The sequence below is a fragment of the Notothenia coriiceps genome, unplaced genomic scaffold, assembly GCF_000735185.1.
Source record: "Notothenia coriiceps isolate Sejong01 unplaced genomic scaffold, NC01 NC01_scaffold00018996, whole genome shotgun sequence".
Classification (NCBI taxonomy): Eukaryota; Metazoa; Chordata; class Actinopteri; order Perciformes; family Nototheniidae; genus Notothenia; species Notothenia coriiceps.
In genome coordinates, this window is record NW_011351697.1 from 142133 (window position 1) to 160321 (window position 18189).

Sequence of the window (18189 nt, forward strand, 5' to 3'; positions counted from 1 at the left end):
TCATTTTTAAGAGTAAGAAGTAAGAACTGCAGACATACTGTACATCAGGGCTATTCAACTACACATTCAGTTGGGCCAGATTTTATAACTACAAAATTCAGCTGGGCCTAGACATTCAGCGGCCTAGTAAAAAGCGGGTAGTGACACATTTTAAACCAACACATATTACTGCGATGAAAAACATGCAATTTGTATTCATTGTTCATCTAACTCATTAATTTAACAGAATCTGAAAAAAAAGTGCACAGTTGTAGAATTACATTTGTTTGCTTTAGAAGTCAAATATTCAGGTTATGTTTTTTGAACCAGGCACATCACAAAGTGCNTTGGAAACTTTTTTCACTATCTTTTATGAATATATCTGGTTGTATATATTGCTGATTTTCCATAAAAGAAACAAATGTATTTCAGTTTGTGTTTTATTTGAGTTTGATGCATATAAATACTGTACTGTATATTATGTTTATTGAAAATGCACTTTTACCATAAAAGGCAAGCTCGACCAGTTGGTAGAGGCTCATAAAAACAAAACTGTGTGGTCAGTCAAACAAAAAAAAATGGTTTGTGGTTATATGTGGCCCATTTGATAAAAAAATGCAAACAAATAGTTTTTCCATAGCTTTTTTCTTGGTCCGGCAGTTAAAGGGTTAATCAATCATGTCACTTTGTTTACATATTCCTCATAAAATAATGGTTATGTATGTATTATCAGAAAGTCTGCTATTAGATTCTCCTGCCTCATGTATTACACCAATAAAGCCCTCAGGCAAAGTTTAAATATCTAAAATAAAACAAATATTGGCACCATGTATGAGCTAGCAGATATATTGAACACTAATACCACATCCAAATATCAGCCCTAAAAAAGATGGATATGTATGGTAAATGTATGCCTAATTTGTGAAATGCATGAAAATAAAAAGTGTATCACAGGTTTGAACAAATAATCACATTTGTTTGACCAGTTAAAAAAGCCCAGGCCTAAAGTCAGAGGATCATTTAAAGTATGAAAAGAAGGCTTTAATTTTTTTCTAACTGTGTTTTGTTATTATAATAAAAAAAATTGAACCCCTTTATTGATTGTGATGCTAGGAGGAGTCTAAAATATGGTTTATTCCCTGTTGTTTTCCATTGCAGCATGTCCTTGACTGTTGCTGCTTATTGTATAAAAAAACGCATGTGTTTTGTGACTTTGTTGATCTAAAAACATCCCAGGCCATATTGGACCCAAGCCAATCAATCAATGAACAGACCCCTCACCTTTCTGGGCCAGGTAGTTCATCTGATGCCTCCTTGTGTGCTTCTCCTGGAGCTCCTGGAGGAAGCTGGACCCGGAGTTACTGCGGCCGAGGAAAGCATCAGATCCGGACGCCTCTGTGGAGCTATCCCAGCTGTCCAAATTCCTCCTGCTACCGCCGTTGTACGTCTCATAAAGCTCCACCAAAAGACAGTCCACTATGGACCTAGACCTGATGAATTTGACTCCATCTCCCGTGGTCTCAGAGTCGCTGTCCCCTGCCGCGCTAGTCCTAACAGCGGCAGGTGGAGCTCCGTGCTCCCCGGTGGAGGGCACCTGCTGTCCCGGAGGCGATGATGTGTCATAAGTTGACTCGGTGGAGTTTGTCCACTGCTGGAAGCCGGAGAAGTCCTCCTGAAAGGCGGATACACAATTGACGAAAACGCCGCTTTCGTCCTCGGAACATATACCGTCGCATATGTCAACTTCCAAAAGTTCGGTTCCGTTTAATTTCACCGGCGACGCCATTTTTCTTTAAATTAATATAGTTTTATAGACATCCTAGCAGAAGTTAGAAAGTTTTCTGTGAAGAGGATAGAGTTCCTGGAGCACTCCATTCCTCACCTCAGAAAAGGTAGAGACCCGTTTGTCAGCTTTTAGTTTTCTTCCTGAACGTTCCAGACATGACTTCCCTGCCCCCCCTTCTCCTGGATAACAATGGGCCGGCCCACTCTGGCTAAATATCTCAACGGCTGCCAAACTTTCTTCAGGTCGCGCGACAGGTGCTGGTGGATTGACCAATCACAGAAGAGACAAAAGTAAACCGACCAATCCGCATCCTTGTTTAATCATTAAGCCAGAAGGTCATTTTGTACGTTTATATGAGCAATACTTAACACAATTTAAAGTATTAAACAACGGAGAATAACAGTAACATGATAATACACTGTTAATTTTAGGTATATTTTTTAAACGTTTACTTGTTCATGTATCTGTAGACCTGCCAAATACATCTCCAGATAAATGTGTATAGCAGTGGTGGTTGTTAAACACATTGCTTGTTGCAAAGCAAACAGTTGTGGAAGTAAGCCTACTCTCAGACCTTTTACTAAAATTGGTAAAAAAAATACCAAGACTACCACAGTGTATAAACACTCACAAATAAATATCCTGCATTCAATATGTTACTATATTAAATGTAGTTGCCAAATATAGGCTACTAACAAATAGTCTGCAAGATGCCTACAAAAAGTAAACGTAGGCTACTTGGGATGGGATGGGCCCATTCAGAATAATGTAGGCTAACACTGTAGCCATTATTGAATTATAATCACTGATGTATTATTTTGTACATTATTGAGTCTTTATCTATAGTAATATTATATAATGATTTGTTAATAATATGTTACATTGATAGGCTAATCTGAATCAGCAAAGTAAAAACGTTTATAAAATAGATGTAGTGAATCAAATAAGTACTTTATTTTCAGAAGTATAAAGTTGCAAGTGGGAAAATAAGTGAAGAACAAGTAGCTTACTTTGATATAAATGATGCTACTTAGCTGCACTCTGCAACTGCACAACATATTGTCAGAAATATGAGTCCACTAGACTGGAGTAAACGTATTTTCCACGCAGTAAATAAAAAAAACACGGCGGTGCTCTCTGGTGGACAGATTGTGTAATGGCGTTTTAAACGACCTCAAACAACATTCTGTACTGCAACTTCTTGTATATTATCTGTCACCATACGATATATCTCCAATAATCTAATAGTGGCAGATATCTAAGCTTGCCTGATGTTAGGTATATTGTTGCTAATACTTTAGTTACTTCACTACATTAATGCAGCTTTATAAATTAATAAAAATGAATAACAAATAAATAACAACAATACATTATGACATATTATTGATAAAGTTACCCAACAATATAAGTAATTAACTTTACAAGCTGCAGAGTTAAAGTAATACACTTAATAATGCATTAATAATAATATATATCCAGTAATATAATATATGATTATAAAATGAGTCATTCTGGATAATGAATACTTTTAATTTTGGTCCTTTGATCTTAATGCTTTTGTAAGTTTTCTATCATTTTGAATGCAGTACTTTTATTGTAACATAGTATTTCTACCCTATGGTGACGAGTACTGTGGTAGGAGAAGTAGGCTGATCTCTTACTTTAGCAATCCTGATTTCAAATCCTGAATAAAAGCACAAAAGAAGCATTACAATATCTTTAAAGTAACAACAATAAAAGTAATAATCATGCAGAATGTTTATTGCAGAATCATGTATCGCCTATTTTATTTTTTGTATTATAATTATTGATGTATTAATGTGCACACGACATGGCAATAATATACATATTTCTTAATCATTCCACCTTTGACGGTAGAATAGATATTCATTCATATAGTTGTTTTCTATAGAAAATAAAATATAGCAGTATAATGCAGTAATAAAACAATTTTCCATCTGCATGGGCTAAAAAGTAAGAGTAACGGTTATTTTTACTGATTAGTCATGCTGGGGGGGCGGCGGACTTCTTCAAATCAGCTGACTCGGGCTTCCGTAGCCGTGCAGCACATGACCGGGAAACAAGGAAGTGTTGTCCGAGAAGTCACAGGGCCGAGTCTGTTTTCCTCCGCAGAGGACTCGGTAAATTCATTTCACGCTTAAAAGGAGAAGCCGAGCTGAAGGAAGAGACGGACAGCTTCAGTATTTTATCATTACTTCATGAAAATGGGTTTAAATGGCGCGTGTTCGCTCATTCTTTTAAACTGTTTACTAACCTGCGTCACTTTGAGCAGCGGGTTGCTCAGGAGACCTAACATTGTTTTGATCCTCACCGACGACTTGGACATCGCTATCGGGGGTCTGGTGAGTGCATTTGTTTGTTTTTTTGGCTATTATTACATGCTAGGTGTTTATTTGTTTTACCAATAAGTCTGTGTTTGCAGGATAGGACGATGCATGTGATTTAACTGATGTAAACTTGACTTTTATTTTCAGTCCAGTGATGAAGCTGCTCACATTCCTCCTGGTTAGACACATCCTTGAGGCATTTCTCATAGTCAGCATCATATTTGCTGACTAAAAATCTCGAAATTGAAACATAGAGGTAAAATAAGTATGCCGATGTTTATTTGAGTAAGATGTTAATACCACACTGTGAAAATACTCTACTAAAAGTTACCTAAATGTATTATCAGCAACATTTAGTATGAAAAGTAGAAGTACGTCATGTGTATCTCCTTACTCTTTAATCAGCCTACATTTGCATAACCTGCTTTGGCAACACACACTAAACTGTTCTTATTATATTTTATTTATTTGTATGTATCAGTACTTTGTATGTGCCTTTTTTAACACACAGGATATTTTAATTAATTTTAGGGATTAATTCAATAATATTAAATAATCTACGGATAGTTTTTTTGTTGTTGCTGTTATTGATGTATTGTTTGCTCGTCAAAAGGTTAGTATACAATGAAACTAAAAGGAACTTTTATAAATAGCATGGTTTACCAAAAGAAAAAAAAATGAGTTTACCATTACTACAAGACAAACGTTTTTTTATATTTCTGAAGTTGGAACTAGTGGGTGTTTGGTAAATAAAAGACTGGCAGTTTTAAGTTAAATTAATTTAATTATATTTTTCAGCTCTAACCACAATAGTTGGTAAAGCTTAGAATATATAGAGTTTGGATCTGTGAAGAATGTTTATGCGTGATATAAATATATTTTAAGTAAATGTTATTGTCTCTGTCTGCATGCCAATATGTCAAAACGGTGTTAAAATCGATATTAGGCACTGATGCAACTTAATTAGATAACGGTTACAAAGAGGCTTGTTGTTGCCAAACTAAAGAACACAGGAGGCCATTGCATTACTCAGATAATGAATTTGTCCCATCAATATCTTTTCCTTCCAGAGTCCACTCACCAAGACGAAAAAACTGATAGGTGATGCTGGAATATCGTTCACAAACGCAGTAAGTATCAGCATCATTATCGTCCATTTAGTGCTGTGGAGAGAAGATAGTACAGATATTTAAAAAAGAGCCATTTTCCTCCTCTCCTGCCCCTAACAGTTTGTGGCCAGCCCGCTGTGCTGCCCGAGTCGCGCCAGCATCCTGACGGGGAAATACCCGCACAACCACCACGTCATCAACAACACGCTGGAGGGGAACTGCAGCAGCAGAGCCTGGCAGAAGAGCGAGGAGGCACACACCTTCCCCGCCCTGCTGAAGACGTACGGAGGCTACCAGACCTTCTTCGCCGGGAAATACCTGAACCAGGTTAGGGATGATAGTACCACTACATTCGTGTGCATTTGGGTAGGATCATGGATGTAGGAACAAAATGGAAGAGAAACATGAATTGGAACCATTCTGGAGCTTAAACCAACTGTGCAATACCAACAATACTTAAGCTGTGTAACTTCAATGTTTCAATTATTCAACTGTGACAGTCTAATATTACTAAGGATTAGTACTGCATTACAGTTTACATTTTGAGCAATTATCGGGTTTTCATCAATAATATATTTATTTTTTCGTGTACTCCACATTGCATATTCAAATTTTTTCAACTTTTTAATAAATTGTAGTACAATTTGCACATTTTACTTGACTTCCTTATGTATGCCGATCTGTCCAGCATTTTTGCAACACCTCCTATAAAAAAAAAAAAAAAAACGGACTTTAGGTGAATAGTTAAACACTGTCACAAGGTCTTCCCTTCGTGATTTAGTCTCATGACTAAGTCAAGCTGTCAAAGTTGCATCAACCCTTGAGATAAACAGACGAACCAATTGGGAACCAGGAGACACACTTCACCTAAAGAGAAAGCGAACAACGCTTAACCCCGTTTTCTGGCTTCCCTGTGTCGCAGCTGCTATAACTTTTAACTGACGTGTCTAAAGTGATACAAAAATGCCTTTGCTGAAGGAGTCCACTCGTGAGAAATCAAATGTTTCTGCTCCTCCTAATGTGTTGCAGATTGTTATTTATCAACACAGGTACCGCCCCCTTAACACTATATAAGTGCAGGAGTGTTTCATGTGCAAATACTCGGGCACATGCCCAAGAATTGTAGAGATGCCACCAGGCCACTTTTATAATTGTATATTCCCTAAGAGAAGAGCAAACATAAGAATGGACGGGTACCAACAGAATAAGATACATGCATTAGGCCCGTATACGTCTTCCTGGAAATATATATTTATATTGTGTTTGTCTCTTTATCGGTGTGCTGCTATAATACCAATCAAGAAAACTGAATTCTAGACTTTGGTTGTATAAATAAGTTCACATAATGATTCTGTTTGTGTTTCAGTATGGGCACTCGGAGGCTGGGGGGGTGGAGCATGTTCCTCCAGGCTGGAACTACTGGGTCGGACTGGTAAGACTGACGTTTCTTTTCTTTTTTTAAACAACCTTTGAGCCCCAAAATGTACATCTAGGCTCCCTCCTGTCGGACACAATTGTTTATTTTTGTTTACAATTGAAAGCCTTTTATTATATGTTCCTGTTTGCAAGTCAAATCCTTTGCCATGAATTTGGGAAATGATAAAGCAACAGTCATTATATATATTTTCCCTTTTCCCCCCTGTTTCTGGTACATAAATGTCTCTGGGAAGTTTCAGTGTGTGTAAGAGCAGATCTGAGTTAAGCTCAGTCGTCATGTGACTGTGAGGTGTGAGCCAGACGTATAAATAGACTAAAATTAGATTTTCTTTCAGTCTCTAACTGGGTTTGTCAGTAAGCAGAGGTCACGGTGGTAATAGACCTTTTTTTATCTGCAGCGCTGCTAAACAAACACATCTGTTCCCATGACCCGACACCTTAACTCAGTCATGCTGATTCTATAGATTGTGTGTGAGGAACATGTGACCGTGAGGACGTTAAGTTAATGTTTGTAATCCTACACTAAGCAAGCTTAAAGCGCTGACAACATAAAAAGAGTTTAGGGCTTAAGTTTTTATTTGTTCTTATTTTACTTTTAATATCTGTCCTCTACAGAAGTCCTAAAGGACGATGGAGAAAAATAAGATTCTGGTGATCCACTTTCGATCCATATTTTTCTTTCCTGTGTTTAGGACTTCCTAAGTTCTTAAATGTTTCTTTCATTTTGGAACAGGTGGGGTAAAGAGGTTTTCCAAGGTGAAATAAAATAGTTTTGCAAAACAGTGCAGACTTCATAAGTTTAACTCGAGCAAGAATGTATATAAAAGAAGTAAAACTAACTTAAGGGGTTACATTTCTACCACGACATAAACAGAAGCACAACAATGGTAAAATCCCAAATAAGAGTATTTCATGAAGTTCTTTGTGTTTTCCAGGAGAAGAACTCTAAATACTACAACTACACTCTGTCAGTGAACGGGAAGCCTGAGGAACACGGAGCAGACTACAGCAAAGACTACCTGACAGACGTCCTGGTGAGGAAATCAAACACACCAGCTTTATTTGATTGTGTGTCATTCTTGCTTTTCCTGTTATATCCTATGTATTGAAAATGATATTTTAAATTGTGACTGTCCCATTAAAACAATATTCTATAAACTTAAGAATATACTGAAATAATGATTTGAATATGATATAATGAAAGAACAAGCAAATGTAATATAACAGGCAAGGTCGTTCGGGTTAGTAAGAGCTCAATTAGTTTTTACCTTTGACTTTACGATTTAGTTTTCAGAGTGCGTTTGCTTATTTTAGATTACATACTTTTTTCTTAAAGGGTTTAGTTTTTATACACAACAATATGTTTCATTGCTTGTTTTCATTTTAGTTTATGATAATAACCCAAATAAAAATGCCTAGAATGAACGTCTTTGCTGCGACTCTCAGGCCAACAGGTCTCTGGACTTCCTGCAGTATAAATCAAACTACCAGCCGTTCTTCATGATGGTGTCCATCCCGGCCCCCCACTCCCCGTGGACGGCGGCCCCTCAGTACCAGAACAGCTTCAACACCACCAAGGCTCCCCGAGACCCCAACTTCAACGTCCACGGGAAGGTAGGCTCCTCCTTCCACTTAAACATCCCCTGTGAGGGTGGGACAAAAAAACAAAAGGTGACATTATTCCATCTCCCCTCAGGACAAACACTGGCTGATCCGACAGGCTAAAACTCCCATGACCAACTCCTCGGTGCAGTTCCTGGACGATGCCTTCAGGAAACGGTCGGTCATTGCTGCGTCTATCATTTCCCTTTTACTCTTCTTACTTCCTTCCTTTTTGCTTTACCGTTCTTCCTTCGTTTCTTTCTTCTTCCTTCTCTCCATCCACTGCTTTATTTAGCTTCACACTCTTCATTTTTCCAGCGAGGACAATAAAGCACTTGACTCTAACAATGCTCGTGAACACAGTAGTTAGCTTAACAGTTATTTGACCTTTGTATGAGCTTTGTTTCTATATAAAGTCTCACATTTTGGTTTCCTGGCCTGCAGATGGAGGACTCTGCTGTCAGTGGACGACCTGGTGGAGAAGATCGTGAAAAGTTTGGAGGTCAGATCTGAACTGGACAATACGTACATCTTCTTCACCTCAGACAACGGATACCACACGGGTAATCAAAAATAGACTCTTAAAGTAGCAGTAGATGTTCCTTTTTTAAAACACAAATAAACAAGGACTCTGGATTCAGAAGGTTTAAGTTGACAGTGTTTTCTTTCAGGTCAGTTCTCTCTTCCTCTGGATAAGAGGCAGCTCTACGAGTTTGACATCAAAGTGCCTCTCATGGTCCGAGGACCGAATATCAAACCCAACCAGACTAGCCAGGTACGTGTTCCGCTGCAGTATCAGCTCACTGCCTCCCTGCACTATTTGTTGAACTAAATGAAATGTAATAATCCTGTTTTCAGATGCTGGTGGCCAACGTGGACCTGGGCCCGACCATGCTGGACATCGCCGGCTACAACGTCAACAAGACGCAGATGGACGGCATGTCCTTCCTGCCCGTCATGGTGAGGTCACTTAACAACCTGTTCATGTTATTGTTCTTCTTCAGTGTCTGATTCATCAAAAACAAACATCAGGCATCACATCAGTCTATTTACAGTCAAAACAAAACAACCGTTTTTTCTGATGATCTTTAAACCGGCACCACTTTTCTCCTAATATATCATTTATTTTATTATTAAGTGTTTTGGGGGAAAAAATAAATCTTATTAAAACTAGTTATTTTTAGATATTCAAAATAAACAGATTCCGATATTAATATTGCGCTTTAAATTTAATTAACACAACACAAACAATTTCAACGGATTACATTTAAAAAATAAATGATTCTAGTTGAAGTAATGCGTTCACACCTGCCTTGTATATTCCGGTTGAATCGAACCCTGGTGAGTTTAGTCGCTTGGTGCGGTTCATTCGGGTCGGTGTGAACACAGTCCGAGACCTCTTAAACAAACTAAACAACCGGACTCTGGTCCGCTAAAATAGGTGGTCTCGGAGCGCTTGCTTGCGAACTCTGGAGCGGTTCATTGCTGGTGTGAACGCAGTCGGTGAGGACGCTAGCCCAACAGTACGTCGAGGGGACCATCCGGGGGCAGGGCGCCAGTGTAACCAATCTGGAACGATGGTGTGTGTACGTTCCCCCGCGTGTATGTAGTTCTGTGATGACAATTTTTATATAGTTCCTATCTTTGTATGTTTGTGTTTCTAGGTCCTCTCGAGTGGTGGTCTTAACGCTCAATCCTAGGTCTTCGATTACTTCATCCGTGGTATTTCTTTATACCATATTTTCTCTTAGTTCAAACTCTCTTAGTAAGTAGGATGGATAATTATCGTTTATGTATCATGCTCATACCCTGGATAGTTGGCATACGTTATATGAAAGTAGTTTCGCTTAACAAAAAAACTATGGAGTCGTGGATAAAGACTTTACAATCACAAATTTAATCAAAGCACGCTAAGTCTAATTTAAGATCCTCCAGATAACACACGGACTTACTCTTACACCACGGGATTATCAAGACTGTATCGATCCCAATAAAGAATAAACAGTTCAGAATGTTTCTGTTTCAAATCAGCACTCTCTTTCTTATCTGACCTAAACCTTGAATTTACCGAGTTTATCAATTTTTTTTCGTGTAGTCGATGAATAACGTTACCGTTATAATATCAAGTACCGTCGTCGCTACAGATTTATATACTTTCATAAACATATTCACCTGGCCAAGTCAAGCAAAATAGATCAGAAGTTTTTTATCACTTACTCGTCTAATCCCTCCACCATCGTACTCCTTCTTGGTTCGGCCCGTCTAACTCCCCAACGTTTCTGCAGGCAGTCATGTACCGTCCAACTCCTCACTGAAGCACCGACAAGACCTAAACTAAACGTGTGTGCGCTGCAAACAACATGACTTCAGGATTTGCGTCCGTGTCCAGACCCCTTTGTTGAAAAGAGACGTCCCTTACTGTCAACTGTCATACCCATATCGCCTCTCTATTTGCAAGGTCTTCCGTCAACCCAATAAACATGAGCGAAAGAGGGGACGTCGTAGCTCTAACGTTAGAGAACGTACTGTTGTCACCGGAGCAGTGAAAGTCGCTAGTATGGGCACTAGATAAACTGGCCCAGAAGTCGCATCCCAGCGCCCAATCCTCATGCAACGTAGGGAAGGTGTGGAGAGCTCATAACGGATGGTTCCTCAAAGCGGCTGAGAAAGTCGATACAGACACACAAATTGGTATTATCTAGCCGCGACCGAAAAAATTTACCTCGCGCATGTGACGGGAGGACTTGTAGTGCTCCATCTGCTCCCGAAGACGCTATGTCGATCGATACTACTGTTGGAGAGATACTCTCCCAGCCTTGCTATCTTGACTTGCTTGATTATGACGGCGCGACGCCCTGGGGCTCTCCGCGCGACAGAACGGACTCTTTGTCTTATTAACAAGTGTCTACCTTTACTTAGTTTCTCATTTGATGAATTTCATTAATCTCACGACACTTTATATCATAATGAATTGTTCCACACGTGTTATCTTAGGCTTCACTGCATTAAACGCACGGTACCAAGGATGACGGTGATTAAATCGACGGAGAGACCACACGGTTGCTAGTCAGCTCGTAGTCTTATAACGCATACAATGTAACAATAAAAGTCAATTCTCAAGCCAAGCACCACTAAGTTAGCTGCCGTTTGAGTGTTCCCTATATCTGGGAATGGTGCTAGTTCAGTTAAGCGTTAGACTCAGTTCACCTTTACATGAACAAACGTATTCGAACGAATCTGTAATGTCCCCGCATATATGTACATTTAATCGATTCACCCCCGCGTATTTAGGGACGTAAAGTGGACGACCACTATGCCCTCAAATTTGGACCCGATCCAGGCGCGCGTACCCTCAAGTCGCCGGTAACAAGCCGTCCAATAAGAGGTACGACGACATATAATACCATCTAGAGTGTCTGTAATGCGCCGACGGTGCGTCCACGCGTATAATAATATATTTAGTCTGTTGCAGCATTTGTTGTAATATTGTGATATATTACTCTACTGAAGACGTCTTCCTCCCCCGCAAGCTGGCTGCTGTCCACCAGAATGAATAACATCGACGCCTTCTTAAAAATGAAATGTGCTGTGACAAGTGTGAAGTAAGACGAAGGAGAAATTGATTGTGTTGGGCGCCACAGAACTTTTGAGAAAGCAATTCTTAAAAAACTTCTATACGCGTCAAGAACCTGTGCATTTATGACGCCAAGATACAAGNCTCTGTTGTGATTGTTCAACCACTTAGAGATGTGTCGGAATATCCCGCCCCTTAGCCTATTATGTACAACAGGGCTATTCAACTACACATTCAGTTGGGCCAGATTTTATAACTACAAAATTCAGCTGGGCCAGACATTCAGCGGCCTGTAAAAAGCGGGTAGTGACACATTTTAAACCAACACATATTACTGCGATAGAAAAACATGCAATTTTTTATTAATTGTTCATCTAACAAAGGTAGGTCAAAAAGTGCATAAAACAAACAAATTAGCATTAATTTAACAGAATCTGAAAAAAAAGTGCACAGTTGTAGCATTACATTTGTTTGCTTTAGAAGTCAAATAGTCAGGTAATGTTTTTTGAACCAGGCACATCACAAAGTGCATTTACTGAATACAATAATAGCAGTCTTAATAAATGTCCTCACATACAAAAAAAACAGCTAAAGAGCTCCAATGCAACACAAAGAGGTAGTACTGTANGTGTCACAAGAACGCGGATATCTTCAAAAATCTTTAACGAAAGAGTCTTTCAAGACATCCGCGGTTGTTTAGTTAAAGAGTGAAGCAGAATGAAGTGTTGAACAGTGTCGTGTAAAGTAAAAATTCTCCGTCAGCTACATAAAAGTAAGAACACCTATCGTCGGTGACACGCCCCTCCTTACTGCAGAACGTCTCTCATTATATGTGTTATAATGTTTTTTAACGGACGTTGTCTGATTTATATAATAATATGCGCATTGCGTGGGCCGCTAGAGTCTGTTGATCTCCAGATTAACAGCAGCATGAGAATAACCTGCCGAAAGTGCCGATGCTCCATGGCGGAGACTCCGGTAGAAATTGCTGGGATTTGCGTGTTTACCCCCTTAATGTCTGACCAATGGTTGAACAGCATTTCCGAGCACATGACTTGTGTTTAAAGTTTATAGTCCGTTTGAGTTTTGCCCGTGTGAACGCAAACCGAACCTTCTGAGAAATGAAACAATGTAACAAACTGTGGTCTGGTGCGCACCAGAGAGCGGACTATTAGGTGTGAATGCACCAAATAGGTTCATTGTTATTCTTTGTGGCACCTGTGTAAGTATTACTTATTTCACACTTAATTTAATTAGTTTACTCTTTTGATTATTTCCATCTGTATTACTTGTTTTTTAAGCAAGAATATCCTCTGGGGTTTGATAAAGTTCTAGGTTATCTTGACCTATCAATGAGAGGTTGTGCACATATGTAACTGTGTACCTGTGTGTGTTCAGGAGGGCAGGGTGAACAGCAGCAGCTGGAGGACAGACATCCTGGTGGAGTACGAGGGGGAGGGGAGCAACGTCTCTAACCCCGCCTGCCCTCTGCTGGGACCCGGGGTGTCGGTAAGAGAGGACACTTTCATTTGATCTGTGCGAGGGAAGAAGTCAAATAAACAAACTAATTATTCTCCTTCTTCCATCCGTCCTCTTCCTGCAGGAGTGTTTCCCAGACTGTGTGTGCGAGGACTCGTACAACAACACGTACGCGTGTGTGCGCACGGTCGCCGCCTCCTCAAACCTGCAGTACTGCGAGTTTGACGATAATGAGGTTGGTTTTTCTTCTTCCATCTAATTTGTATTACGCTTTTTTGAAAAGATAAAGACTGTATACAATCATTTATATTTGGATGTGCTGAAACAACATTTGTCATGCAAAAGTACTTTTTTTAATATTTTGAGCCATTTTAGTTCCAATCCAGTCTTTTTTTCTAACTTTGTCTTTGTGACATTAGATAATGCCTAATGTGTAACTTTAGGCACAACAATTTCCTTCGGGACAAATAACGTCCTGTTTAATCTAATCTGCATAAATTAAACATAAAATTTCAGAAAAGGTGTTATACAAAAAACAATTGCCTTTTTAATGTAAAGTAATCAACGGTTGAAGTCTATCCTTCTATTGATTGGTTTAAAGAAGTGTTTCTCCCTAAAGCCATCATATCTTTATGGAGATTCTCTACTTTGGTGCCTACTGTACTGGTGGTGGAATCCATCTTATGTTTTAGTTTCCTCCTCTGGAAGGTAACAGTGTTTGTGGATGTGCGCCCCCTGCAGGTGTTTGTAGAAGTCTACAACGTGACCGCAGACCCCTACCAGCTGACCAACATCGCAAAGAGCATCGACCAGGAGGTTCTGGAGAAGATGAACCACCGGCTGATGATGCTGCAGTCCTGCTCCGGACAGTCATGTCGGACCCCCGGCGTCTACGACTCCAGGTCTGTTCAGCACCGCCATGCTGCATTGATTCTCTGAAAAGAGAAGGTAAAAAATGAATTAAGAGCAGCAGGGCTGATTTGACCCCGAATTCCTGCTTCAAGAACATACAGATGAATTATTGAAACAAACGTGAAATCAAGGCTTGCTTCACAACAGAAAACAGAAAACCAATAAATCTCTGACAGAATCCAAGTAGTAATATTGCATACTCTTGCATATTACTGCATTTGTGTGTAAGGACTTTCTATTACTGATTAGCTGTAGTTAACAAGGTTTGTAGTACTAGAAAATCATTTATAAATGGAAAGTGTATTGAACTATGACTGCATAATGGGGCCATTGAAAGTTAAAAAGAAACTAATGATGGTGCCAAGAGAGGGGGTTTATATTCCCTGTGCTTAAAGTGTTATATTTATGGCAATAACTTAAAGTGGACCTATCATGCTATATTTGAATAATATAGTGTAGGACCATACCTATATAAGGCATATTTATACTTTTTATTTTTCAAAATACAAAACCGATCATGCATTTTAGCCATTCCTCATTTCACTCAATTTAACACTGTCTTTGCATGGGCTGATTCTGTGAGAACAGCACCATCTACAGGCCTGGCATATGTACTACATCGTCTCCAGCGCTTTCGAACGGCAATGTTCGTGGCTGTCTCCTCCTGATTGGTGGAGTTGGCCCAATAGCCGTAGCGCCACTTCTGTGACGTCATAGAAGTGTTCAAATCTGGATCAGTTTGTATCAGATCCGCTGCAGCCCCTTTTTAAGAGATTTGGGTATGGAGGAAAATAGAGAGGGTTGTGTTTTCTGACACTTGGTGAGTTCTCTGGAACACCGGGGACACATATTCATGTATAAAAGACGTACAAAAGTGCATTTTGCATGATAGGTCACCTTTAAAGAGAAAACACCTAGAACATTTTCTAAATTAGCGGCATTAATGTACAAAAAAAACAGAAAATGTAGATTATTTGGTCCATGGATAACATTCAGACACTATTTATGTTTTTGTCAATGTATTACCTCGTAATCTCAGAGAATATTTTTAATTTAGCACTGTCTATATTATCCATACAATTATTATATTGCAAACTGTATTTCTTTCCAGGGAACTTCTTTGAAATGATTCAGAAATGACAGACCAACAGTTTCAGGAAATCTTCTTTGTTTGACTGCTACCTGAACACAGCCTGTTCTACCACTCGTAGTTATAGAATGCCTCTGTCTTCTCAGGTATAAATTTGACCCGAGACAGATGTTTCCGAACCACAGCTGGCCGCCCAGCAGCCTCCGACAGAAGAGGAAGTGAGGAGGTGGAGAAGAGGAGATGAAGGATGGAGGGAGGAGGAAGAGGAGGGCTGAATAGTTTTTAGTATCCAACCTCCTGCTGGTGTTGCCTTGTTTCAGGCCTGAGCGGTCTGTGTGTGTCTGTGTGTGTGTGGATGGATGGAGAAGGGATCAGGTGGGAGTGGAGGAGGGGGGGGGGGGAGGCCTCTGTTGGTACTCCCCCCCTCCCCCTTTAAAGCCTCCAGGTTGGGCTGCTGTTTGTTGAGTTTGTCTGTAGGTGTGCAGGGAAATTATTCAGTGTTGATTTATACTCCCAAGCCATTAATCCTTGTCGTCTTGGAAGCATTCTAAACGTTGTATTTGTTTAAACCCCCTACACAAAGGGGACAAAAAGACCCAGTTCTTATAAATGTCTCCGTTGAGAAAATAATATCAAAGGTCCAAGCAGCGATGAGGTCACAATGTGTTTTTCTTATTTAAATAGTGCACAGGAAGTGGTTTGCTGCATTCGGATGGTCCTCAATCATTTGTCAAATGTTAAATATAAATCACTGAGTTGCACTGGTAGTAATATAAAAGCATAATAATCAAAAACAGCACTTTGGTCACTTGATGTCAACGAGGATCAACCGACTGCAGCTAAAGATTATACTGCGAGGAATGCAGAGAAAAGCGAGCCGCCTACAGAGAAGTTGACAAACAGGAAGTCCAACAGAAACCCATCTCTCAGAGCCGAGTGCCTACATTTACAATCCAGCTGTCTCTTCCACTCTGAAGCTAAAGCCAATACGACTGAATAACGATCCCACACTGAGAGCAGACAGCATGTAACTAACACCAATTTCGATTTGTGTCACAGTCATTACTTTGTATGCGAGTGAAGGAGTCTGAAATCAGTCTGGAGAAATGTCCAATAATTATTAGTGGTATCAATAAAAACCTGCTTATAAGTTTACAGGACCATTTCTGACTTTGAGAGCACTTGCTACACCGTTTCAGTGTCAGACTCGCATAAAAGTACATTACCTAATTTCAGTGTTAAAGCACCTTTTTCATCCAAAATGTCTAATTGTTTTTCATTTCCTGTTTGGATTTAATTCATCCTGTGTTGTATATTTCATATTTACTTTATTTATGTCACAACTGTCACTTTAGATGGGCAGAAAATACATTTCTATGTTGGGGTGGAACATTTCGAGAACTATTTAGTTTTGCATTTAACTGAGCCACATTTAAATAAAAAGGGTTAAAGAGAAGAGATACATTTTCTAGAGAGAAGAAAACGGTTAAACTTTTCCAATAATCAGGGTTCCTGTTTTAGGAGAGTTGTTTTGTTTTTATTTCTTTATGTTTCTAACAAGAATTCTCATTTAGTTTTTTGAGCTGGAGGTGAGGGGGGGGCAGGGGGCTGGACTTTTGAAAGACAAATGAAAAAAATATATTTGATATTTGTATCCATGCCACCTTCTCCCTCACATTTAAAAAGAAGCTTTTTGTTGGATAATTATGTTTTTGTTCCCGCCACACTTGAACTATTCTGCGGCGTTGAAATAAATCTGATTTCCAGAGGCTAAATAAATGAGAAATCAAAGCTACCTACAGAAAGTATTTTTTGGTGATACATTTTCTTTAAATAAATTAAGCTTCAAATTTGTTCAGTTTCCAGAATCTAACCTCAGATCTGATCAGGACATTTTGAAGGGAAATATGAAATATCAGAAAGTCTGGTCGGAACTAAACGACTGACTCGTTGACTTGTGTGTGTTTATCTCAATTGTGAATAATTTTCTGACTGGCTGTTAAAATGTGTTCCACTGCTACTGGAGTTATTATCCTTTTTGTTCATGCAGCGGTTTCCTCCTCTGTATCTGTTTCACATCTGGACTGAATTAATGTGAGAACCCTGAGCTCCACATGTGGTCATATTTCACTGATGCACTTTCCAATCTGTCAGAACTCTCTTTATGGAACCATTAGTTTTATTTTATTAAATATTTTTGTAGAGTTGCTTTTTATGATTCTGTATTTTGGGCTTGATTGTGTTTTTGTCCAAATAAAGAGATTCTCAAAATACTACATTTGTCATTTTTCGATTTGTCTTTTTGTCACATTTACACAAAGTATTTTAAGTTTTGATAACCGGTGACCCTAAAAGCTTTCTTCGCGGACTTACCTTTAAATCTTACCTGTTTTATTTAAACATTTCCTGTTAAATTCTAAAACAAATGCAACGTTTATGTTAAGGTTTGATGCCAGAACTGTAGAAAACTACATATTTTGCATGCAATTACTGTATTTTCTAGATTAACGAATACATATTTTAGTCTATTAAATGTCAGAAAATACTCACAATCCCAGATGTCTTCAAATGTCCACATTTATTTTTAAATGAATTCACGAGTCAAATGTTCTTTTTATATAAAATATTTATTTAATTTCAGCTTTTACAATTACACATTCCTTCCCAAATTAAAATGTTGGTTGTAAATTAAATACAAATCTTAAGAGAGAAAGTAAAATAACATTGAGTTTATTTTGGAAGATGTATTCCAGTTGGATAAAGGTGTCTTCTGCAGACGGTGTGATGATGAATGGGTGGAGTATTTTTTACTTCATTTCTATATTTAATGTACAGTATTTGAGTTATATGATATTGTTTTAGCTCAATGTTCC

General features: G+C 38.9%; 3 protein-coding genes across 3 annotated transcripts in view; 1 reads left to right on the forward strand and 2 right to left on the reverse strand.

The window, feature by feature from the left end:
• The window catches only part of LOC104951395 (TBC1 domain family member 30-like), a 4255-nt gene extending 2329 nt beyond the window's left edge, over positions 1–1926 (reverse strand). The window contains exon 1 of the mRNA XM_010778041.1: positions 1261–1926. Within this exon, the coding sequence (XP_010776343.1) occupies positions 1261–1765 (505 nt within the window). The 5' untranslated portion in view covers positions 1766–1926. The remainder of the gene's footprint in view (positions 1–1260) is intronic.
• cp (ceruloplasmin) overlaps positions 1–18189 on the reverse strand; it is a 737508-nt gene that overhangs the window by 18197 nt on the left and 701122 nt on the right. The gene's annotated exons all lie outside the window — the stretch shown is intronic.
• On the forward strand, positions 3838–17590 carry gnsa (glucosamine (N-acetyl)-6-sulfatase a). Its single transcript, XM_010778040.1, has 14 exons — positions 3838–4128; positions 5184–5243; positions 5343–5549; positions 6589–6654; positions 7595–7693; positions 8106–8273; positions 8356–8438; positions 8706–8824; positions 8933–9036; positions 9120–9221; positions 13234–13344; positions 13439–13549; positions 14056–14216; positions 15463–17590. Exons 1-14 carry the CDS (start codon positions 3985–3987, stop codon positions 15536–15538), a joined length of 1611 nt encoding a protein of 536 aa, XP_010776342.1. The 5' UTR covers positions 3838–3984; the 3' UTR covers positions 15539–17590.

Excerpts from the sequence above, each read along its gene's own strand:
- gnsa (XM_010778040.1), top strand. The coding sequence starts at position 3,985 with ATGAAAATGGGTTTAAATGGCGCGTGTTCGCTCATTCTTTTAAACTGT. Across the intron at positions 4,129-5,183 it reads ACATCGCTATCGGGGGTCTG|AGTCCACTCACCAAGACGAA; the intron begins GTGAGTGCATTT and ends TTTTCCTTCCAG. Across the intron at positions 13,550-14,055 it reads GCGAGTTTGACGATAATGAG|GTGTTTGTAGAAGTCTACAA; the intron begins GTTGGTTTTTCT and ends CGCCCCCTGCAG.